The sequence below is a fragment of the Mustela nigripes genome, chromosome 17 (genome assembly GCF_022355385.1).
Source record: "Mustela nigripes isolate SB6536 chromosome 17, MUSNIG.SB6536, whole genome shotgun sequence".
NCBI lineage: Eukaryota > Metazoa > Chordata > Mammalia > Carnivora > Mustelidae > Mustela > Mustela nigripes.
Window position 1 is genome coordinate 43859750 of NC_081573.1, and position 25596 is coordinate 43885345.

The following is a 25596-nucleotide window of genomic DNA, read 5'->3' on the forward strand; positions in this document are numbered from 1 at the left end:
TTTTTACCACGTACATATCACATCCTTAGCATTTGGCCCACTAGCTAACATATATCTTACTAAAATATGATGAATAAACAACAGGTATTGCAAGCGGTTCCTAATACCTCAGACCCGGAGAGATGGGACATTGAGAGGTGGTCTGAAAAGTTTTTGTGAAGTTCCTGGTTTTGTGAAAACATTAATAACCAATTGCTGGTGTCCAGCCCTTTCCTGCAGAGATTTATGTTTTCTCTCGTATGTGGTGAAGAATACTAGAAAGACCTTTGTTTGGTTTATAATTTTAGATCTGTATGCTGTAATTTGGGGGGAACAGAGCAAAATCATTTTGGCAGAAAGGAGAGAAAATGGCTGCCTGTGTCCCCTGTGAGCTGTTTGTTTTCTTTCTGCTGAGCAAATGCCTGGAAGGCCGGCTTTGCTCCTGTGTCAGTCACAGGCAATTAGGGCTAATGGCTCAACATGTCTTTATGTAGGGTGTGTGTGAGGGTTACTGTTCTCTGGGATTGGGCTCTTCCTGTTTCCAGGCAGCTGGAAAACTCCAGGCCCTGAAAACACTCTTTATTCTAAGTTTGGCAGATGGAGCAGCCCAGGGAAGCCGATTCCCCACCCCCATCCTTGCCAGAGGCTGAAACACTTTGCCGAGGTAGAGTTTGAACTGTATCTTTTCCTTAGAGCATTTAGAATGTGGCGAGATCCGTGTGCGGGTCTGGGGAGGCCACTGCCCACTCTAACGTGGGTATGATGGTATTGAGACCCAGTTTTCCATCTTAAGGTGCCCATCCCTAAGACAGCGGGAGCTTAGTACTCTGCAGGCTGGTTCCGGGCGTAGAGATTGGAAATCACCACCAGAACTGCTGAGTGCCAGGCACGAGGATGGCGTGCTTTTGTTGTGCTGCTCTGTGATGGCAAGTTGGAGAAGACATGGTTCCCGCAGTGACCTCTGCAACTCAAAGACCTACCGTCACCACACCAGCTTATTTACAAGTTCAGGAGATCTGATCAGGATGGGTTATTCCTTTATTCCTGGGACTTTGGCTTTATGTGTAAGGAGACCAATTTTCATCTTTAAAAAAAAAAACTCTGAGCATGACATTTTACACTTAGAATGTTGTCCTGGCTGCCCATTGTCCTTAGGTGTAAATTCCCAAATCCTTCATAAGGCCTAAGAAGCCCCACATGGTATGACCCCATCTACCCCCTCAGGCCTTCCATGGAAGGCTCTGCTCGGCTCTCTAAGCTCTAGCCTTATGGCTTAGGCTAGTTGGACAGATGGAGCACCCTTTCCCTGGACTTTGGACGCTACACCATGCAGGTCACTCTTTCCAAAACCTTCCTTACCATTTTTTCCATCAGTCAACTAGCACTTCCCCTGGGCCTCTTTCCTTGATCCGTGGTAGACAAGGTCAAGCTGCTTTGTCTACTGTAACTCTTCTCACATGTGTATCTGCTTGTTTCGCATCTCTCTGCCTCACTGGGCTGTAAATGGCAGGGTGACAGAGAGCCTGACACAAAGTAGGCCCTCCCAGACATATTTGTCATGAGTAAATTTAAATGCCATCTTTTTTTTTTTTTCTTCTTTTTTTCTCTCCACCTGGATGAATGTGTTCTGCTTCTTTGGTACCGCAACTATGACAGGAATATTGCATTTTCCTTCCCAGAGGCCAGAGTGGAGGGTTGTCATCCACTGGGTTGCCCGGCTTTGGGTTCAGATATGCCACTCTCACAGGCTGGGGGACACTCTTCGCCGCTCATGAGGAGACCTTGTGTACTGGGAGATCCCAGGACCATGTCTCCTCTTGGCCAAGTCATTTCTGAGCCACAAGACTTTCTTTGCTTTATCGAGGCATCTAGCCAGCTGTCTCTTCCCAACTTGATCTTCTTGACCCCTTCAGTCTCCTCTACTGAGCGATTGCCTAAGGTCCACTTGGGAATCCTGAGGGCCTGTCTCCCTGGTGGCTGCATTGCCTTTCTGAAATTTGCAGCATTTGCAGCTCTGATCTTGAAGAGTTTACACACGCCCGTCTGTAGTTTTAAGGACCGAAGGTACGGAAGGCTGGGCTGTGTGAGTCCACAGAGCACACCTCGGCCCCTTTCTCTCTCCCTGTCTCCAAACCGACCGGCTTTCTGTACTTTTAAATTTAATTAGGCTGAAGGAAGCCAAGTGGAAGAGTGAGGCATTTTCAGGTTGCAAACGTTCATTAACGAAGGGGGTGCCAGGAAGACCCAGGAGACGTGAGATAGTGGTCCCAGGCAGCGGGGAGCGAGGCCACTTTGCTCAGCTGGCCCTGCATCTGTTTTTTATCAGCAGCGAGCCCACTTTGGGAACCAAGTGCTCATTAACAGACCGTGTGTACATGGCTTAGATAAACTCCAAGTGCGTCCTGGGCTCTGCAGCTCCCTCAGTCCCTTGCACACAGAGGCACATTATTTGACTCTGGCAGCCTGCGCTCTGCTGTGGTTTCTTACATAAGGGAGGCCGTTGTGTTTGGACTGCCGACTTACCTCAGCACTGCCATTTCACACCATCCTTTTTCTCCCGCAGTCATTGGCTGGCCTGTCTGTTTCCTGCCTCAAAGTAGAATTAATTGAGGAGGGGTGTTTCTAGATCTTTCGGCTCTGCCATCTCCGCTACCCCACACCCATTCATGGATGTCCAGAGGCCCTTTTCCCCAGGTGCTCCTTGAAACGCTATCAAGGATGACAGTCTTGTATGAGCTCTTGGATGTTTTGTTTGTGGAGAGCTTTCAGAGACGTTGGAATTTGGAGCTTCTCCGCTAAGTTATAAACCAGCCGCTGCCATTGCATTTCATTCCAAACTCATTTTTGGCACTAGCCAAAGCTCCTTACCCAGGGAGTTAGAAAACGGTCCTTCTTACACTGTCTGTGAAGAACCAATCCTTTTTTTTTTTTTTTCCCTCTCTTTTCTGTTTTTATTTTCTTATTTTCAGTCTGTTAGGAATCCCTACTTTTGTTCTCTGCTTCTCCACTGATCACATTACTTAGATGTGGCGATGCCAAATTGGTACAAAAGTTTCTAAATGCTTAAAAACTTATGTACTTTTCTGGTCACTAAAGAGTAACCGTTTGGGCCAGGGAAACATGCTTTGAGTGCCGCCAGATTAAAGGATTATACTGGGAGACTCTGTGCCTTCTTGTTGAATATGATTTAGTTCTTGGCCGTGCAAGGACTCTTATACACTTAGGTAACGCTGAATATCGGCACATGCTTCTGGCTTCCTCCTCCTCGTCTCAGAATGAAACCTTATTTCCAAAGATTCTTGTGTTGTCCGAGGCTGGTCCATGAGACATTCTCACACTACTATATGTGTGTGTAATTATGTGTAATTACAAATGTCCATTCTCACTACACTTTCTTGAGAGCTCCTCAAGAGCAGAGATGATTTTGTCCATTTTCGTATCCACCAGCACCTAGCATAGTACCCGGCTTAGAGGGAGATGGAGTGAGAAGTATTTGATAATGACTAGGTAAATGATTTCACATTCTCAGTAGCATTTAAAATTTTAAAAAGATTCTTTTTAAGTAGGAAAAAGAAAATGGAGAAGAACAGCAGTAACAAACCAATGCCCAGATTTAACCATTGGTGCTTTCCAGATTGTATATATTTTTTCCTGACCATTAGTGACTGCTAGCATGTGTTCAGTGTTTACATTATGTAGGGGAATGCTAAGTTTTGCCCATGGATTATTTGGTGCAGTCTTGACAACACTGTGTGGGGTAGCTGCTTTTATCCTCATTTTACAAATGAGAAAACCTTAAGCAATTTGCCCAGGACCACACATATATAGACACATACATGTAAACATACATCTACTAAAATTTAATAATCTTTTAGCATGTGCTTTTAAAATTTATATTTTTATTGTAACATATTGTAAGCATGCAGTTAAGCATGGAGAGTAATATGAAACATACTTTGAGCTCATCACCCAGCTATATCAGACTTTAGAGTTATGCTGTGTTTGCTGCAAGCTTCCCCTTTCTTTAACCTCTTGACAAAGACATTACAAATCCAGTAGAAAGTTCCATGAACCTCTTCCCATTTCCATTCTCTATATACAGAGCTACATGGCATTGGCATATTCATTTAAACTGCTATAAGGTATTCCATTGTATGAATAGGTAAATTTTATTTATAAATCAAATTTCCTTATATTTACTATATTTATATGTCATGTAAATATAAAATATAAAAACATATAAATGTATATTTAAACACATATATTATTTTAATAAACATTTATATTTGATAATTTATTTTTATATATAATTTATACCTATATACTTAATAATATAACAGCTAAGTAAATGTTTATATATTTTATATTTATACTGTTTTTATCTCCTCACAATTATAAACATGCTACAGTGAAATTTTTCTGTGCATATCTTGTCTGTATTGTCTATTTTTTTTTTTAAGATTTTATTTATAAAGGAGCGAGTACACAGGGCTTTGGGGGAAAAGGGGCAAGGGAGAGGGAGAGAGAATCCTCAGGTAGATTCCCCACTGGACGTGGACTGTGAGATGCAGGGCTGTATCCCAGGACTTTTAAGATTGTGATGTGAGATGAAACCGAGAGTCAAATGCCTAACTGACTGAGCCACCCAGGTGTTCCTGCATGTCTGTTTCTTTAAGGCATGTGCTGGAGCTGGAGTGTTATTGTAAGGATTGAAGATCTTCAGTTTTCGTAGATACGATCAAATTGCTCACCAGTACTCACACTCTCTGGAGCATGCATAAGCATTCCTGCTAAAACTTAATATTGTGGGGCGCTGGGGTTGCTCAGTCAGTTAAGTGTCTGCCTTTGGCTCAGGTCATGGTCCTATGGTCCCAACCTGCATCAGGCTCCCTGCTCATGAAGAGTCTCCTTCTTCCTCTTCCTCTGCTGCTGCTCTCCCTGCTTGTGCCCTCTCTGTCTCTATCAAATAAATAAATAAATAATCTTAAAAACAACAACAAAAATATTGTGAGGTTTTTTTTCTTTTTGGCCAGTTTGATTGGTGGACGCTTTGTGGTTTTAATTAGAATTTCCTTTATTACCACTGAGATTGGACCTCTTTTACATGTTTTTATTTGGTTCTTTGATTTCCTGTTTTGTGAGTTGCCTCTTTGTATCTTTTTGTCAATTTTTCTATATGGCTGTCTTTTTCTCTCTAATCTGTAGTGTTTCTTTATATATGCTAGATACTAATTGCTTTTTAATTCTGTGCATTGCAGACATTTTCTTCCAGCATGTGGTTCATCTTTTCACTTTTTAATGTTGCCTTTCATTGTGCAGGAATTCAAAATTTGAAGCAACCTTGTTTGTTAAGCTTCGTGTGCTGTTTGTGTCTTGTCTAAAATTCCTCCTTACGCTGACGTAAAAATTTTACTCACGTACACTCTCCACATTTTGTTGATTCTGATACACTTGTTATTTCACATTTAAATGTGAAATAAACTTGAAAATCAATATGTAATTTATAAGCTTAATTGGCAGCATTTTTTTCTTTCTTAGTAATATGTTAAATCATATAATTGATGTCATTTTAGATTTAATGAAAAATAGTATATTAACGTTATTTTTAAACAAAATTTTGACTAAATTATATGTGTTATTTGTTAACTTGCTTTTTCCACCCAATATATGGTAACTAGCTGGGCAAGTCTATATTATCTATCATGTTATTTTCAATGAGTGTTATACCCATTAGAGAAATGACATAATTTATTGTACTAATCCTCCATTTTGGGAGCATTTAGGTTGTTTTCAGGTTTTGTGTAACATGCTGTAACCTACTGTGACAGATATACTTACAGCTAAATCGTTGACACGTAATTATTTCCACAGTATACATCCTAGAAGAAGAGCTGCTAAGTTATGAGATATTCATATAGGAAAGGTTTTTGACCAGGCTGCCAAATTGCCCTTTTCAAAGAGTATACTTCAAAGAGTATACCCATTTTTGCTCCCACAACTCTTTTATTTTCAGTGACTATTCCTCTTCATTGCCAAATTTATCTGCAAAATCTGTTATCAGCAAAAATGTTTCCCTTTTTTTTTTTTTAAATTTTTAATGTACACCATCTCCAGGAATTGTCTTGCCTCTGCGTGAGAGCATACATTTTAATATTGTCATCCTTCCCGGAGGAGCTTTGGAGACTTTTCCAGTGCAAAGAAATTGGATGGTTGAAGGGGAAGAAAAACAGACTTAATTCAGAAGCCTTGATTACTACTAAACATTGCCATTCTCTGCTTACAGGGCATAAAGTGCTGGTTGCTGATGGTTTTTATTTTATTTTATTTTATTTTTTTTTTTAAAGATTTTATTTATTTATTTGACAGAGAGAGATTACAAGTAGATGGAGAGGCAGGCAGAGAGAGAGAGAGAGAGGGAAGCAGGCTCCCCGCTGAGCAGAGAGCCCGATGCGGGACTCGATCCCAGGACCCTGAGATCATGACCTGAGCCGAAGGCAGCGGCTTAACCCACTGAGCCACCCAGGCGCCCCGCTGATGGTTTTTAAAGAAGGGGTTAGTGTGCTTAGATTGAAAGGGAAGCTCAGTATCCCAAGAAAGTTTGCTGAGGGAAGACCGAGTTTAGCACATTTCCTACCCAGTTTACAAAGGATCTACTGAATCCATGAAAACGGTGAGCAGATTTGTTCCCTTGCACCTAGATTTCTGGCTCATAAAAGTCTAAAAACGTCCCTAACAGAAGAAATAAATCTTATGGTTCACCCAGGAAGTGGCCGAAGCTTGGGGATTAGGGGTTGGTTCAGAGTCATTTATTAGACGAGCATAAAATAAGAAGCTGTGAGTTCAGTGGGGTTTGGGCCTCTGCAGAGCTGAACTTCCACACTGGCAGCTTTAAGAGTGCTTGAATACTTTGTGTCTTTTACTGAAGTTGAGTTTTTTTTCTAAGGAGCCAGCGAGACATCTTTTCTTTGGGGGCATGTAAGGGTTTGGGCCTGACTTTGTTTTGTAACAGAGTGTATTTTGAATGAGAGTCAACTTTATTAATGCCCAGTGCCTGTATTAGTCATAATGTATAAATTAGTAAATAATAAAAGGTAATTAAGGTTGAATTTTTTGAGCATGTTGATAGGTAAATCTGTGAGGCCTTTTATTTTTTTATTTATTTTTAGAAAGATTTTATTTATTTCTTTGACAGAGAAAAGCACCAATACGGGGAGCGGCAGGTAGAGGGAGAGGGAGAAGCAGGCTCCCTGCTGAGCAGGGCCTTGGGATCATGACCCGAGCCCAAGGCAGAGGCTTAACCAGCTGAGCCCCCTAGGCATCCCTATGAGGTCCTTTTAAAGAGAACATCTCTGATACTAACCTGAACTCCTTGCCTTGCTTTCTGCCCTTCTCAACTTAATCCGACTCTTGGTGAAAATGTGATTCTGCCCAAACATAAGGAAATCTGACTAGGTGACATGTTGATCAGGGTTGGTTGAATGACAGAATAATCGAGAATTCCCTGAAGACCTTTCAGGAAACCTTCCACAAGAAATGTAGTTTGGGGGACCAGACAATTTCCTTTCAGTTTGTACAGGAGAGAAATGATTGGGTGTCATCCTGACAAGGGGATTTTTTTACCCTTTTAAGATGGTGATGCTGGGAGGTGGGATGGGGGTGGCATGCGTGTTAGGGCATGGGCACGGAAGACACAGAACTGAATAAAAGGCATAGGGACAAAGGTAATTTAAGTTAAAAAAAATTACCTACGATTAATTGAAATTGGAGACTACTTTTTAAGTGCCTTGGAATACAAAGACCCTGTGTAGTTCGTGGTCGAACTGAATGTTACTCGTTGAAGGCCAAGGAGCAATGTGTTGGGAAGGCACCTGAATCAAGCTTGATGCTTTGAACACTGTTTCTGAGAGCATCAAAGAAAGCTATTCAGTGGGAGAGGATATGACCATGTGACCAGGATGCAGTATTGAGACCCATGGGTAGTGTGATTGAAAAGCCTTTTTATCTCAGTGTGAAGAAGATGCTTATAAGGGACAGAAACCTAACCCCTGACAGGGATGTGCTGATGAAAGGTCGCTGCCAGTATCACTTTCTTGGCATGGGGAGACCAAACCAAGACAGTCGGAAGGCTTAATCTATGTGGGTCAGCAGCTACTGAGGAGACAGGAGAATCGGGAGGCTCTTTTGATTGTCGCTAGAATTGACCGACTGTGCTGCAGTGAATGAAGGGAAGAGGTTTGTATGAATTCTGAGGAGCCGTGCAGGTAAGGGAGGAGTCGAGAGTTCTCTAAGAAAAGCAGTTAGGCCAGGTCATGGATCAGGGAGGACCCACATGGACATTTAATCTGAGCAGGAGTCCAATTTTAAAAAGAAAAAAATGTAGATATCAAAAAAGGTAATGCAAGAAAGGTCTTGTTCCTCTCGTAACTATTCTTCCAGTTAGGCCAATTGAGAGGGTTCACAGAAGAACATGGAGATTTGCTGGACAATAACAGCCCATGAAAGAGAGACTTTCATTTCCAGGATCAGCTGGGATCAAAGATGGGATGGACGGATCTTATCCGCGCTTGGAAAGAGCTGCGGTAACTCTTGAATATAAGCGAAGAGGACTTCACACCGATTTTCTTTCTGCCAGTGTGTGGGAAGACCACGGTGTCAATTCAATGCATTGACTTCATGGAATTTTAAGTATTATCCCATCTTCGAATTAAAATAAGAGCCAAAGAATAACAAAACCAAGTTTTCTCTTTGCCTGAAATGAATCGTAAAAGTAGAGACTATTTATAAGATGAAAGTTGTAACAAAAGAATTTTTGGAATAAAGAAAAATGTGTGTTTGGCACCTTTTATCTGCAATTGCTACAACAAATATCTTGTCTTCTTTAAAAGGTGCAGCTTTACCCACATATTATGGATGGGTTTCCAGACAGTGACTACAAAATGAGCAGACTCACTTTGTTGGTGGTTTTGTGCCAGAAATTGCAGGGACGCCTGGGTGGCTCAGTTGGTTGGACGATTGCCTTCGGCTCAGGTCATGATCCTGGAGTCCCGGGATCGAGTCCCGCATCGGACTCCCAGCTCCATGGGGAGTCTGCTTCTCTCTCTGACCTTCTCCTCATTCATGCTCTCTCTCACTGTCTCTCTCTCAAGTAAATAAATAAAATCTTTAAAAAAATAAAATAAAATAAGAAATTGCGAAGGAAGGGAAGGAGCTGGCTAACTTCTCAGGGAAACTGAGGGGTTCTCAGCCACGTAAGCCTTCCTGGGAGTGAATGTTATGAAAGAGTGGTTTGTTGCCATTTCCTTGAGCAGCTTCCATATTTCAGTACTTAACCCATAAGCCAAGCATCTTTCTCAAGACTGTCTCATTTCCGAATTCAGATGAATAAAGAGGGTATCAGATTTGCTGCTCTGTTACCGGGCAGACAAGGAGGACTTTGAGGGTCTGGTGTGAAGCCACAGTACGTTAGCCTGGCTTTTTGGCGGAGGGGTCCTCACAAGAAAGGTTCTTCATAGATGGAACACCAGCCTCTCGAGCTGGAGTTATTTGTTACTCTTTTGTCTTTGATTCAGAAGGGCATCTAGAGGGAAAAGATCTTTTACTTTTTACCCAATGTGCATTTTCATCTGGTCACTTTCGGCAGAATATTCTGCCCTTTTAATAAAATAGTGAAGTGTAAGGATCTTTCTGCAGTGGGAGGAGTTAGGGTTCCGGGATCAAGTCACCCATATATGCTTTAACCAGTACCTCAAGCAAGAATACCCAGGAGAGAAGATGTTCTCGAGCAGCATTAACAATGTGGGTAGCACTCTGGTCCTCCGGCCAGTAGTTGATCTCTTTTGAGAGGTGGGATTGTGGAACCAGTGGACTTCACTGTTCCCAGGGCTAACCCTCCCAGTTGTGTGGAATGTGCAGCCTCCTCCGGCAGATCATTTTGGAGCAGAGGGTTGTAATTCAGATGGAGCCTAGAGATGAACGTGGTGCAGCCGCTGCAATCACTCCACAGCCGTCTTGATTCTGCAGGGCCCCCTACCTGGACTCCGGTGCTGTTCACTTTGAGATAGAGTTTGGGAAGGCACCTGTTTGTTTTCTGGGTAGTAGGTTCCCTATAAATTCCAGTTAACCTTCCTTTTTCCTCATTTCTTCCTTTGAGCGTGTTGTAGTGAAACTCACTGGCTGGGGAGTCAGCTGAGTTGTAAGGACACATGAGAGTCACCTGGCTTTTCTGATCCTCAGTTTCGCCCATGGTGGTGGCATTTCTCACCTTAAAGTGTGGAGGCAAGAACTGCTTGGGTAGAGCTTGAGCCCACTGTAGCTCATTATAGATGCTCGGAGGGTGATTGCGCCCCCCCTTCTTTTCCTTTTCTTCAAAGCCTCATGTGTATCTGTATCTGAACCAGCCTCTGAGGTGTCGATCAGTGCAGGCTGCTGATCAGACATTTTGGTTTAAATGAGAAACAGTATTGGATAAAGCTAATGTCTATTAGAATGGCCACACCAGGCTTAGTCATAGAAGTTAGGACATGTATTTCGGTATGCCGTCTGCACTGCTATTATGTACCTGTTCCTAAAAATCACCACGAAGTGCAAAAAAAAAAAAAAAAAAAAAAAAGCAATAAAAACTATAGGGCTTACAGGAAAAGAATGAGTTAGGGGTATAACCCTCAAAAAGGTATCAGTGATAGGGGCATCTGGGTGGCTCAGTTGGTTAAGCATCTGCCTTCAGCTCATGATCTCAGGGTCCTGGGATCGAGCCCCACATCAGCAGTGAGTCTACTTCTCTCTCTCCCTCTGTGATCTCTCTCACTCTTTCATATAAATAAATAAAATCTTTTAAAAAATGTGTCATTGACACACATGAAAAACAGGAACGTAATAATGGTGGTAGCAGAGTTTTACACATGTTAAATGGTTGAGGTACATAACACTATAATAAGTGTGTGTTTCCATGAAAAGACCTGAAGTGTGCTTGTGGAAGCGGGTGTCTGAAGAGTGTGAGCTTGTGAGTGTTTTTGCAAAGTGGTACAAAAAAGGGCTGTCTGAAATCAGACGGGAGTTGTGACGCCAGATGTGGGTGAGTATGGCGTATGGCCTGTAGTAAACCAAGGCAGCTGGTAGATGCATATGGGCTCTGTGTATTCCTACGTGACTGGGTTCAGCTGGGGGAAGTCATCTGAGTGCATTTCGTGTTTCAAAAAGGAAAAGTCATTCATAAGCAAACACAAAATTCACATTATGCTCACATTGTTCCCTCATGTATCAATCATGCCGGGATAGATTTATGTTTTCAAAACAAGTGTTTCAGTAGAACTGACTGTACTAATAACTTCCTGGAAAAGGTCACCTTCTAGGCAGTACCTACAAGTAGAACTGAATGAATTCAATGTAAAACATAAAGGCTAAGGGGGCCATTAACATCCTTCATAAATCAGTGATCATTTTATAAATATAAAAATTTGCATCCCTTATTTATGGATTACTGTGTTCTGAGTGAGTGGAATTATTGTCAGACTGCGTTGAGTGTGAGAATAATAGGAGTGTAGGGGTGGGTACTAGTTGGCTGTATTTTGTAGTGGTTTTGCTTGTAGATTATTTCTTTGGATCATCTGCTACCTTGTTGTTCTTCCATTAGCACAGAATGGCCACTGTCGGCACGCCTACCTCATCATTACACATAGGCACATGAGAAGGGAAGTCAATAAATAACATGAGGAGAGCAGTCAGTAAGTGACAGTATGCGGTGTGTCTTGATTCAACCTGATCTCTTTTAAAGATCCTCTGTAAATGAAGCTTATATATATATTATTTATTTATTTATTTGACAGACAGAGATCACAAGTAGGCAGAGAGAGAGGAGGAAGCAGGCTCCCTGCTGAGCAGAGAGCCCGATGCGGGACTCGATCCCAGGACCCTGGGATCATGACCTGAGCCGAAGGCAGAGGCTTTAACCCACTGAGCCACCCAGGCGTCCCATGAAGCTTATGTTTTAAAAAGAAATGTGATCATAAATATATTTTGATGCTAGGAGAATAGGGATAGTCCTATAATTTGTGACTTTAAAAGGTAGTATTGGCTACAAAGATTGAGGGTCCCTAGATAAACTTTAGGCGAGGTCTGTGAAGCCCAGACATGGCATACAAATTTTTGTTGGTAAGTGCACTTTGGAAGGAAAGTGTCCTTGGCTTTCATCCCATTCCTACAGGGATCTGTGATCCTGAAATGGCCATGAAACACTGATTTAGAAAAGTTCATAGAATGTAGATTTTTATAGGTCATTTAGGAGAAGCTAGAGTGACCCATGGCATATGCTAGTACACTGACTTCATTAAAGGGAGGTTTTGTTCTCAAGAAGTACTCCTGGGTGCCACCGTCAGTGACAGAATGGACCTGGTTTGACCACTGGGCTGATATCATATGTCGTCTTTATCCTCTTAAAGTTGCCACACCAGCAGCATCAGTAGTGAAGGACTCCTTCTCCAACAAGTGCTTATGCTTTTCAATTGTGTATCTCATGCTTCCTTTCACTTTATTTTTCAGATGGGAACAGCGAGAACTTCCTAATGGGCGCGTCTATTACGTTGACCATAATACCAAAACCACCACCTGGGAGCGGCCTCTTCCTCCAGGGTAAGGCTTGGGCTGGCAAGCCCTGAGACTCTAGAACTGGCACCAAGAATCCCCCGCTGGCTTCTCTACCAGCACTGCCACAGCCATCTCTTTAGTTCCCACTATTCTTGGCTCCTTTCCCTCTCTTTCCCCCGCTTCCGTTGTCATCTTCTACATTCTTTCCTCTCTTCAGTTTCCTTCTTCCCCACATTCATTGTGTAGGCCAGGACTGATGGCTAGGAGCTTTAGTAAATGATACTCAGAACTACTATGGCTCTTTGGTCCCGGAGGTAGGAGGGCTAGGAATCCTGCCTCTTGGGCCATTGGTATCCTGATGCCCTCAGTTATTTTACCTACAGAGATACCCTATCAGGGCCAGGTTCTCAGTCTCTTTCTGCAGAGATAGCAAAGAACAGGGACCTTTTCCCCTGGTCACTTAATTGCTTTTCCTATTCACTTCATTCTCTCATTTCTTAGGACATCCCAAGATTTATAGAGCATCTCCAGGGAAAAGGGGGCATGAGGAAGCCAAGATAGAGAGGGTGTTGGTGCATTTCATAGCATCCTGTCCCCATTCGGCCCCTGAAGGGTGCTGCTCATTCAGCTGGGCTTTGTGAGAATGCAGCTAAGTTCTCTAAAACCAGAGGATGAGTGAGGCTTCCAAGTGAGGGAAGACGGTCCAAGTTCAAGGAGAAGGAGTTTGGTTCCCAGCTTGCCAGGGACAGAAAGTTCTTTCCACATGTGCCTTTTGGTCCTGAGAGCATTCAGATGAGAACGTATTCTGCTCTCAGGAGAGAATTCCCTCCCAGTAAAGCAGTCACGAAGGGCTCCTGCAGAACATCTGAACACCTCCCCACCGACCTTGTAGAGGGAGAGGATGTCAGAGCTGGGGAATATTTGGAAAACCCTTAGACTCTGGTTCAGCCGTCAGTTATGTGCCAGGCAAATACCGCCTCACCTTCTGGTCCTACTGATTTCTGTGGATGGGCTGTTCCTGGTTTCAGTTTTCCAGTAGAATTCTGTGTGTTCCTTTTTTTCCCTTAACTTTCTGGAAATGAAACTATAATCTGTCATCATTGGTCCTCATTCTGTTTTCTACTTTAAGTCCAGAATATTTATTTACATATTTAACCAAAGGAAAATATTGACTTCTTAGAAAAAGGTCAAACTTATTACTTTGGAAATATTGGAAATTTTCATATTATGATGGATAGTTTCATATACACACTAAATAGAGAGAATCCCTACATACTTACCACTTGGCTTCAATAATTATTCAAATCATGGCCAGTCTTGTTTCATCTGTACTAGAGGTTGACAAGCTATGAACCTGTGGACAAAATCCGACCTCTACCTGTCTTTGTAAATAAAGTTTTATTGGACAGACACACTCATTTGTTTATATGTATAATCTGTGGTTGTTTTCATGCTCAATGGCAGAGTTGAGTAATTGCGACCTAGACTGTATAGCCTGCCAAGCCTAAAATATTCACGTTGCGGCCCTTTATAGAAAAAAATTTGCCAACTCCTGATCTGTAATCCTCACCCGGCCCTATCCCCCTTTCTTAGATCATTTTGAGGCAAACCCCAGGCATCATATAATTTTAACCATATTTTGGTATGTATTTCTAAAAAATATTCTCTTATTAAAAACAAAACCACTGTATTGTTAACAGTATTCCTTTGCTGTCATCGAATACCCAGTCAGTAGTCAAATTTCTCCAGTGTCTTGCAAATTAATCGTTGATTTTTAACAGGATACATTTCATACTTTTACTTTTTGTGTTAACAGCCCATATATTTAAAAGCAGCATTTTTTCTGAAACCAATAATACATTATATGTTAATTAATTGAGTTAAAATAATTAAAAAATATAAAAGCAGTCTTAACTCTAGAAGTATTCTGGTTGTTTCCTCTTACCCCCTCTGGTCTATAAGTTATGTAGGCCTTGATCTCATGAACATTTGGATGAATCTAAATAAAGATATTTAATGGTGTTTTCTAAGAATGGCTGAGGTGGGACACTAGAGCCAGTTTTCCTTCTTTCTTTCTTTCTTTTTTTTTTTTTTTTTTTTAGTTTTTAAAAAGATTTTATTTATGTGACATAGAGAGCCACACACTGAGAGAGGGAACACAAGCAGGGGAGCGAGAGAGGGAGAAGCAGGCTTCCCACTGAGCAGGGAGCCCGATGTGGGGCTCATTCTCAGGACCCTGGGATCAAGGCCTGAGCCGAAGGCAGATGCTTAACGACTGAGCCACCCAGGCACCCCTAGCCCTTACTGAGTTTTAGTCGCATACCTCTGAGCCCCTGGCAGGTACTTCACACTGTAATAGGGAGCCCAGAGAGAACAGAGTGCTTCAGTTCTCATTGCTCACTAATGGAAGAAGTTCCACCCCACGGGAGTATTACCATGCACACAGGACACTTGAAACTACAGATGGAGCCATTATTTCAGCAGACATAGTCACCCAGGAGTAAGATTGAGCCAAAGGATTCACTTTATCATGGCCGGCCACCGCCTTCTGTCAGAGCCAGGGAATGCTTGTATGAGAAATGGTAATTTTTAAAAAGAGACTTTATTTATTTATTTGAGAGAAAGACAGAAAGCATGCTTGAATGCACTAGCAGCGGGAGAGGAAGAGGGAGAGGGAGAATCAGACTCCCCCCTGAGCAGGGAGCCCAGTGATGAGGTGGGGCCCAGTCCTGGGATCCCGAGACCATGACCTGAGCCGAAGGCAGATGCTTAACCGACTGAGCCATCCAGGTGCCCTCAAATGGTCATTTTTTAAAATCTAGGAACAAGAAGTTTTGGATGTAAAGAGGAAGTAAAGATGAATGCAGTCATTTGCTCTTAGGAGGTGCTCAGACCAGAGGGGAGCAGGGAGAGGGGTCTCCGTAGAGTGTGGTGTAGGGGAGCCCTCTTAGAGGGAAGTGGCTCAGACTCATCTTGTAGGAAATGCTGGAGGTGGACTTCAATGACAAGAGGAAGTTGATCCAGGTTTGGGGAAGAGTGTGAGTATAAAAGACATCTGTAGGGAATGATTCATGGAACAGTTCTGTTGTAGTGGAAGGTGTATGTGAAACAAAGGTGCTCAGAGTGTGTCTAACAAGGCACCTGGGTGCAGCAGACACGCCTACTGGAAGTGGAGAGGGTAAAGGGCGGACTGGACCTCCCCCCACTGCTCTGTTTGTCAGTCTTTGTAAGATTGCACCCGGAATCAGGGTAAGCTTATGCTGCTTGGAAGTTTGAAATTCACCAGTGCTGAGGAATTTCAGTTAAACATGTAGATTGAACATGTGTTTATTTCCATTCCTTTCTAAAAACTCCCTAAAATGGCAATAGAAGTATAATGATAAAGGAATGGAAGAGGAGAAGCAGCATATGGGAGATGGTAATCAAAGTTTAGTTGCTGATAGATAAATGGCAGAGCTGAGAAAGTTGAAACCCAAGCTTGCAGTGTGGGTATCCCCCAGGAAGCCAGCCAGTTTGCAGCTAGAAGCCCTGAAAAGCCTCAACAGTCAGACATTTGGGTGGTGTGTGAGTGTGTGTGTGTGTGCACGTGCGCGTGCATGTAATGAGACTTAAAAACTCTGAAGTTAAGTCAAAAATATGTGCAGGGAGCAGTTAGACTTTCTCAAGTTGTCACCCATCACTTGCATCCTGTTGTCCCATGCATGTGTGCACATGTGTACGCCTCTCACACACATGCACACACGCAGCCATCCTGTGGGATACAGCCATAGCAGAAGGCAGAGATGAACTCAGACAAAAAGGGATTAAGTGAGGATACTGTCCCCAAGTTAAAGATTGGAGTTTTTTGTTGGTTAAAGTGACCAGTCTAAGGGAAGAAAACTATAGATCGTGCTGTTCAGGGGTCTTTTAGTCAAAGAGCGGGGTAAAGCCACTTGTCAGCCTGCCACACCCTGGATACCCAGAGTGTCCATTCAGCATTTTAGTGACTCACTTTTCAGTGTGAAAGAATAACATGGAACCAGCAGACAAAGAAAGGGGGCCTTGGTGAAAACAATGTGGAAATAGAACCAAATTATAATTCATATCCTCAAAAGTTTGGGAGAAAATATGGCATCTCTACAAGAACAGGAGATTGTAAAAGGGATCATTCAGGAAACAAGAACTTTTATTTTTATTTTTTATTTTAAAAAAAGATTTTATTTATTTATTTATTTATTTGCCAGAAAGAGAAAGAGAGAGAGAGAGCGAGCGCACAAGCAAGGGTAGCGGCAGGCAGAGGGAGAAGCAGGCTCCTTACTGCCCGATGTGGGGCTCAATCCCAGAACCCTGGGATCATGAGCTGAGCTGAAGGCAGGCACTTAACCAGTGGAGCCATCCAGGTGTCCCAAGAAGACCTTTTAAAACTTAATAAATAGTTGACTGTTAAACAGCCTAGGGACTAGGACAGTTGACACCTGCACAGTTGAAAATACGGATATAACTTGGATTCCCCCAAGACTTAACTATTAATAGCTTACTGTTGACCAAAAGCCTTACAATGATTAACAAATATTTTGTATGTATATGTATTATATGCTATAATCTTAAAGTAAAGTAAGGTAGGGAAAAGAAAATCATAAAGAAGAAAAATGCATTTCTAGTACTATAGTGTATTTATTGAAAAAAAATCTATGTGTAAGCAGACCCTCACAGTTCAAACCCTTGCTGATCAAGGGTCAACTACATATAACAGCAGAAAAAAAAAATTACAGGATTGAAAGATAATGTTGGAGATAAGAAAAATAGAGGATGAGTCTAGGAGCTTCAGCATCATTCATGAATAGTTCCAGCAAGAACTAGAAATAGAGGATAGAAAATTGTCAAAGAAAGAATGAAGGGATTTTGCTGGGACTGAGAGGTGAGGTATTCAAATTGAAAGGGCCTACAAATGCCCAACCCAGAGAATGGGAAAAGAAGTGACCCTTGAATTTCATTCTAGTGAAATTTTGGGATGGCAAGAGAACATCTCAGAAGGCCCCAGAAGGTGAAAGTAGGGTACATATCAAATATCAGGAATGAAGGATACCATCTCTCATCTCAACAGCCAGCTATAGAACCTGGATCCTTAAAATTCTGATGGAAAATTATTTCCTGCCTGGAAATCAACTCCTAGTCATCTTAACAGCCCTGAGGGTTGAAATTAAGGTATCTTTAGTGTGTTCAAATGGTTCGTTTTGGTGCATTATTTCTCAGAAGCTACTAGATGGTTTGTTCCACCAGACAAGAGGAAACCGAGAAAGAAGTCATGAGTTGCAGGACACAGGGGACTCCATTCAGGGACCAAAGACATTCCCACAAGGAAGGTGAGGGAAGCTGACTCAGGACAGTGATGTAGAGCTGGCCTGGAGGACAGGTGTCCGTGTAGGATGAAGTGGGCCTGGAGAAATGTGGGGAGGCACATCTAACTGACACCGAGGGGACACCTGTGCTATGAGAAACTGGGGGTGCAGTAGTGATAGCTTCTTGCGAATCAAGCAGAATGAAATGCATAGTTCTTTAACTTCAGAAAAAAAAGAAAAAGTTGTACAAATAAGGAAATGCATTTCTAGTTCTACAAAGTCATAATACAAACTCTGAATGTTCATTTATGATGATTTTCTAAATTGGAAGGCTGGGGGAGGAGAGGGCACTGTGTGTCTTGTGGGGTGGGATACAATAACTCAGTGCTCAGCTCCAATAGTGGAAGGTTCACAGGTAATGTCTAATATGACAGAAATCAAGAAATAGTAAGAGAAGCATGTTATTCAGCAATATGGCTGTAAATAGAAGAAACAATTGAGAATGGAAGTTTGTTGCTTCTCAGGAGCAGGAATCGGCAATGGGGAGAGGTAGGGAAGGGGATGCTGTTTTTTATTGTACCTCCCATAGAACTGTTTGTATTTGTTAACTCTTGATACTTGATTCCTTTGATAAAAAAAGAAAAAGAAAAGTCACTAGTTGAGAGGATTTATGAGAAGGGTGGGAAGGTTCCAGTTTGTTGTGAACCTTGAATACTAATTCGAGGTTTTGACTCGAGGGTGATGAGGAGTCACTTGAAGTTTTTGATTATCCCCATGACAGTTTATAGGCTGGCTCAGAGTGGGGAGATTTGTTCGGGGATAGTTGGACGTAGAAATGGAAAGTCAAGGGCGAACACCTGACATCAGCAGGAAGGGAAGAGTCAGGAGTGATGGTGTAGCTTCACCCCTGGGAGGGGGACTGGCAGGAGGAACACCCGGGAAGACTCAGTTTTGGGAAGAGGTTTGTGGCATTTAGCTGAGTCCAAAGTGACAGTAGGTCATGAAGTCAGTGCAGTCTAGCAGGCCGAATTCTGATGCAGTGTGGGTACTGGCCATCAGGACTGGGGACTCCTTGAAGAGAAGCCATTTTTAGAGAGGCTTTGAGTTGAAAGAATCACTGAAGAGGTGGCCAAAAAAAGTCAGTTAGGAAGCTAACTGAAAACTGAGGAAGCAGACCAAAGCATGGTAGTCACATGAGTAAGATAAGGATTCAGAGAAGATGAAATGAGAAGGTAGTTAGGGAACAAAGACTTTCCAACACATACAGTGCAATCCCTGCTGGTTCCCTTTGTATTGGGTTACTGCTGTTTTCTTCAATTATATCTCTTTCTTATCTTTTTAAGCCCCTTTGTCCCTCTCCCCCTTTCCAATTTATAATGGAAATATCAGGCATATTGGAGAGAGTAGTACAATGAATCCCTTGTAACCACCACTTGGTTCTGACAATAACATTTTGTTTCATCTGACCTCCTACTTTTCAGGGGAGGTGACTGATGAAATTTAAAGCAAATCCCAGATGTCATATTCTTTGAACCATAAATACATCACATACATCTTTAACAGATAAGGGTTAAAAAAAAAAAAAAGGACAAAACTAGGGGTGCCTCGCTGGTTCAGTCGGTAGAGCATGCAGCTCTTAATCTCAGGGTCATGAGTTTGAGCCCCACATTGGGCATAGAGATTACTTTAAAAACAAAACCAAAACTGAAATACCATTATCCCACCCAACAAAATTAACAGTATTTCCTTACTTCATGTCATCTATTTTCCCCAGTTGTCTTAAAACTATTTTTACAGTGTGATTTGTTTGAGTCCAGTTCAAACTCAAGACCATCACGTTGCTTTTGGCTGATACGTCTCATAAGTCTCTCTTAATCTATAAGTCTCCCACACTTTCTTATTTTATTCTGACCATTTATTTCTTGAAGATCCATAGCATTTGCTCTGCAGAATTTCTCATATTCTGAATGTGACTGGTGTGACCTTGAGGTATTGGGAAACATGCTCCTCTATCCCTTGTCTTCCCTGTAATCTGGTAGGTAGATATGAAGGCTTGATTAGATTCAAATTTACTGTTTAAAATTGAAGTATGATTTACATACAGTAAGATATACAGATCTCAGGTACGTAACTGGCTGAGTTTTGACAAATGCATACATTTGTGTAACTTACATTCCAGCAAAATGTTAAAGCATTTCCATCATTCCACAAAGTTCCCTCTCTTACTTTCTCTTGATCACTTCTTCCCTCCGTGTGTGCAAATCAAGTTACACCTACCAACCACAGATGAAGATTTTGACCATCTGTTCTAGCCTTGCCTTGCCCATGGGTATTTTAGGTGTTTTAGTACTTTGGTAAGATTGCTTTCTCACTAAGAATCCTGCCATTGTTCATACCAACTCTTCTTCTCATGACCATGCAGCCTGTTTTCACTGGCACTTTATATCAGGATGATTTCTGTTGCAAGGAACAAAAATTGGGATCCAAGTTGGCTTAAATAATGATGAGAATTCACTGGCTAATGTAACTGAAAATTCTAGATGTAGATCCTGGCAAGTAAACCCTGATCTAGTGACTCAGCAATTTCACCAAGGAGCTGGCATTTTTGTTTTGTTTTTCTACTCTGCCATCTATTGGGTCAACCTCATATTGTGTTTATGTCGAAAATGGCAGCCAGTGGCTCCTCAGACTGCATACTTTCTCAGTCCTATCTGGCAAGGAAGAGAGACTGTATTTTCCTGAGAATTCCTAGCAAAAGTTTTGAGATTTGCCTTGATTAAGCTCCACATAGGTCACATGCCCACTCCTGACCCAGTCAGCTGTTCACTTTGCACTTGGAGGAAAGTCACCTTCCCCAGAAAAACATGGATCTCCTAAATGGAAATCAGGAGCTAATGGTGAGGAGGGACTGGTGGCTGCAGAGGTGGCCACAAATGACGGCTTTCATCACACAAGCCCCAGAAGCCTCCGTGACCGGGCCTTGCTTGGCCAGGCTCCTGGGCCAGACACCAGGCTAAACTCTCCCTCAGTCCCTCCTTGCCGGCCATCCTGGGATGTCTCTGGAATTTGAAGGTCGGGGTGGGTGGTCCCTGTGTTCATTCTGAGCTTAATGTTTCCAGCTGGGAAAAGCGCACAGACCCCCGAGGCAGGTTTTACTATGTGGATCACAACACTCGGACCACCACCTGGCAGCGCCCGACAGCCGAGTACGTGCGGAACTACGAGCAGTGGCAGTCCCAGCGCAATCAGCTCCAGGGCGCCATGCAGCACTTCAGCCAAAGATTCCTCTACCAGGTGAGAGGGCGGGGGCTTGCCACACGGGCTGGAGCCTCCCGGCCCCCGAGAATGTGCCGCCTCATGCAGCAGCCGTTGATCTGTTTGGTGAGCGGGGAAAACTGTGGCTGGGAACGTCAGTGCTCTGAAGATTTTACGCATCACCGTGAAATTCCTCAAATTCCATTATTTCTAATTTAGTAACTCAATGTCTAGCCTCTGTGTTTAAGGATTCGAGATACCATCTTTCTTCCAAGACCGGATTTATTTTCTGGTCCCTCCTTCCAAGCCCATTTATTCTAATTTGAAACCTGAAGGTCAGCTGTGACCTCTCCTATACCCCTACTTTTCAGAACAAAACAGTTACCCAAATCCTTTTCGTAGCTGCTACTGTTTTTCTTTAGATCTTTCTTATTTGACAGATTCTCAAGGATAGAGGACCTTTAAAATTGATCTGAATCAGGGCTTGGCGAACTATGGCCCATGGGCCAAACTGGCCCACATTTTGTTTTGTAAATAAAGTTTTATTGGCACAGAAGCACTCCCAGTAGTTTAGATATTGACTCTGGCTGCTTTTATGTTGTAACAACAGAGTTGGGTAGTTACAGCAGAGATCATTTAGTCTATAAAGCCTAAAATATTTACTGTCTGGCCCATAGAAGAAAAAACTTACCCTTGCTCTGTTTCAGCTTCCTTCTATCTGATGCCTGATTTTTCTCCATCCCTCCCAACTGAACAGTTAGGGCAGCCTCTGAATTGTTCTGTGTGTTGGCTTTGCTTTCTTCTCTGATCGGTACTGCTTGTTCCCAGCAGAGTAGTCTTCAAATGTCATTGCTGCTTGACCACTTTTTAAAAGTCACTGTGAAAGGTTTAAGAAGAGGGGCTTTTTCTCGGCATTTATCACTGCCATTTTAATCACTGGCTGGAAGCTTTCTGTAGTCATTATCTACAGAATAGCATTAGATTTCCTACTCTAGAATTCAGAGTGCTGTGGTTCCAAATAAACTGTCTAATGGCCTGTTGTACTGTTCCCTTCAGAAACCCTCCCAGCCTCACCTGCCGTCCCATTAGAGCCTCTACCAGTGACGTGGTGGCTGAGGGGAACCGAGCCACACAGCCTCTTTGGTAGGAACAGGAATTCCCAAGCTGGAACTCTGTGAATTCTCATGGCACCTTGAACATGAAGCTTGGGATCTGCACTAGAATTTCTGTAGAAGGTAGTGACTTAGAGGCTGGAAACTTTTTGACCTGGTCCACAACACTGAATCACCTTATTTAGTCAACATTGTTTCTACTTGACATAAACTCTAAGCCCACAACAATACTTTTTTTTTTTTTTTAAGATTTTATTTATTTATTTGACAGAGATCACAAGTAGGCAGAAAGAGAGAGAGGAGGAAGCAGGCTCCCCGCTGAGCAGAGAGCCCGATGTGGGGCTCGATCCCAGGACCCTGGGATCATGACCTGAGCTGAAGGCAGAGGCTTTAACCCACTGAGCCACCCAGGCACCCCCCACAACAATACCTTTTTAAATTAGAAACTTGCCCAGTTAGATGCTCAGAAAATCTTTAATTCCGTTTAACCAAGTAGCATTCCTTATCAGGTTTGTCTTTGTTTGTAGCTTTCTAACCCAAAGCAGGAGTTACACCAGCAACCACAAGGGATTTATCTACCTGGGCTGCTCTGCCTCCTCTTCCATCTGTGGGGGCTGATGCTCATCGTATAGTGAGTAAACTGATGAGGAACCTCAGTTTCCCTAGTATGGATGTACAAAAAGCACAAAGTTTGTCACATCATGTTGTGTCGAGATGAGCTGTAATGCCTGGCTCTAATCCGTTCCACTCCACAGCCCTTTTCACACTTGCCTGGCATCCATTTTGAGCACGAGTTGCACAACTGGGTGGGGTCACTCATTCTCTGCATTTCAAAAACCGTTCCTCCAGAGCAAGGGCCCAAAGGCTTTACCTGCTCTTTTCCTGGGTGGTTATAGCTGAAAAACTAGAAAGGTCTGGGTATCTCTGTCCTTTGACTTAGAGATAAGGACACGTTCTAGAAGTCTCACAGTCATTTTGTTTCCTTGCTTACTCAGCTTCTCTAATTAAAAAAAAAAAAAAATCTCTTAAAGGAATCTTGTTTTCCTCCACGATGCACCAAGTATGTTCTGCTAGTTGACTGAGATGTTTGGTGTGTGAAAGGGCAGGTTCTAGGGGTCGCATTCACTTGGTCTTTTGGAACATCCATTTCATCCATTTCTCTGGCCTGCTTTTGTCGCTCTAGCAGCATCATTTCGAGCACACAGAGGTAGAACTTTGCCTTGGAGTGTCTCCTTGAAGGAAATTTTTTTTTTTTTTTAAGTACTTTAACCTGGTTTTCTCAGCTTGGATGGGAATTCAGGAGGGTTCTGGATGGAGGTGTGATGGTTCCTTTTTCTCTGTGAAACAAGATTCATATTGAAAAACGTGTTAGGAATCTTTTCTGGGTCAGCTTTCAATGTGTCTCTGTTGACTTCCCTCTCCCCTGGATTTGCTTTGCCCCTCGTTTGCTATGGTGCCATGTCCTGGTTACAAGTAAGAAGCCTCGCTTTCATACAGTTATTTTGGGGTTTGGCCTCGGCCCAGGGTTTGACTCGGAAGACTTAAGAGCTGATACTGTACCAGTGGTTTCCCCTCCTCCTCCTCCTGCTGGGCTGAAACCAAGACTTCGTTCTTCTTCACTTGCTCTACAGAGAACATGAAGAGCAGTTCAAGATGGAAGCCAGGGGAACCCCACAGCGCAGTCTCCCACAGTTCCTTCCTGCCCTCGGCTTCAACACACTTTTATTGGTTTCTTTTATTGTTCCCTCATTTCTGATATGCTTCTGTTTCTTGATATCCCAGCACGCCTTTGTTTCTTGTGAGCATCACACACATACTTGCATTTTGCTCTCACAGTTTCACTGTGCCCGCTTTTTTGTGATTCTGCTGTGGACCCGTGGGGCTGCACCAGCATTCATGTGCATTGTGCCTTCTGCTTTCTGAGAGGCTCCTGTAACCCCCACTTTGGTCCTCCTTTAAGAACTAGAGGAGGGGGCACCTGGGTGGCTCAGTGGGTTAAAGCCTCTGCTTTTGGCTTGTGGGATCAAGGCCCACATCGGGCTCTCTGCTCAGCAGGGAGCCTGCTTCCCCCTGTCTCTGCCTACTTGTGATCTCTGTCTGTCAAATAAATAAAATCTTTAAAAAAAAGAACTAGAGGAGGTAGCCAGTGTCCCCAGGACTGAACAGGATCATTCTGTGGCTCCTAATGTGTGCTTGCCAAATTGTGTTCTCCAGAAACAGACAACTCTCGTTGCTTACTCTGCAGAGAGCCCTTTGGATTGAACTCTCAAACACCTGGGTTTTGTTCTGCACCCACAGGGTGGATCCTGAAAAAAAGGAGCCTGCCTTCCATACAGTAACCTTTATGCCCTTCCCAGAGCCTTTCTTGCCCTCGGCTGTGTTTGTTAGACATTCTTTATTTCTGAGTTTGTGTCTTAAAATATTACTGGAACTTAGTGCTTAGTCCCTGAGGGAACTGAACTCAACGTGAGCTGTCTGGCTCGCGGCCTGCACCTCAGATGTCCCAGCCACGGGACATTTACCAGGAAAATGATTCGATAGTGTTGCTTTCTATTGCTACTGGTAAAGGAAACGGTCTTGTCGCTTAGAGTCACCTGCACATCCCAGGATCTTTCTTCTGATCCCTTCTGTAATCCCTCCAGGCCCCCTTCTCTCTGCTTCTCTGGCTGTGCTCCAAGCAATACTTAGGATCTCTCATTTTAGGGGAAATGTGGGAGAAGAGAAGGGGCAGTTGGTTGACTTAGTGGAGACGCGGGGTTTTGGTTTTCAGACCATGATGTGTAGCTCGTATTTATTTATTTATTTATTTTGTTCCTCTTCAGCTTCTTTCTCTCCACTTCCTTTTCTTATTTTTCAGGTTGTACTGTGTACATTAGGGAAGAAATGTCAGAGTAGTTGTGTTATGCTTTAACTGCAAGCAGTCAGACTGTTGTGCGTGTCCACTTTCACTGACTTCTCATGTGTTGTTCATGCTTCTCAATCTCTGGTCACTTTCCCTTTGCTCTTGCTTCCTCTTCTGTTCCCCTTTTCGCAGGTTTTGAGGGGGATGTGGATCTGATAGGATGAGAATAGGACAATGTTAGGGGCACCTGGGTGGCTCAGAGGGTTAAAGCCTTTGCCGTCGGCTCAGGTCATGATCCCAGGGTCCTGGGATCGAGCCCCGCATTGGGCTCTCTGCTCAGCAGGGAGCCTGCTCTCTCTTTTCTCTCTGCCTGTCTCTCTGCCTACTTGTGATTTCTGTCTGTCAAATAAATAAATAAAAATCTTAAAAAAAAAAAGAGAGTAGGACAATGCTAAGAAATTAAAAAAAAAAATAAAAAGAACAATAGTACATGAAAGAGAACCAACATTGT

At 42.9% G+C, this 25596-nt stretch overlaps 1 protein-coding gene across 2 annotated transcripts in view; it reads left to right on the top strand.

Moving 5' to 3' along the window:
* WWP2 (WW domain containing E3 ubiquitin protein ligase 2) overlaps window positions 1–25596 on the top strand; it is a 150700-nt gene that overhangs the window by 108449 nt on the left and 16655 nt on the right. Inside the window, exons 9-10 of one of the 2 annotated variants that reach the window (XM_059383233.1) lie at window positions 12514–12603; window positions 20996–21170. In XM_059383233.1, the coding sequence (XP_059239216.1) occupies window positions 12514–12603; window positions 20996–21170 (265 nt within the window). Of the gene's footprint in view, window positions 1–12513; window positions 12608–20995; window positions 21171–25596 lie in introns of those variants that run through there. The other variant, XM_059383234.1, reaches the window with a different exon arrangement.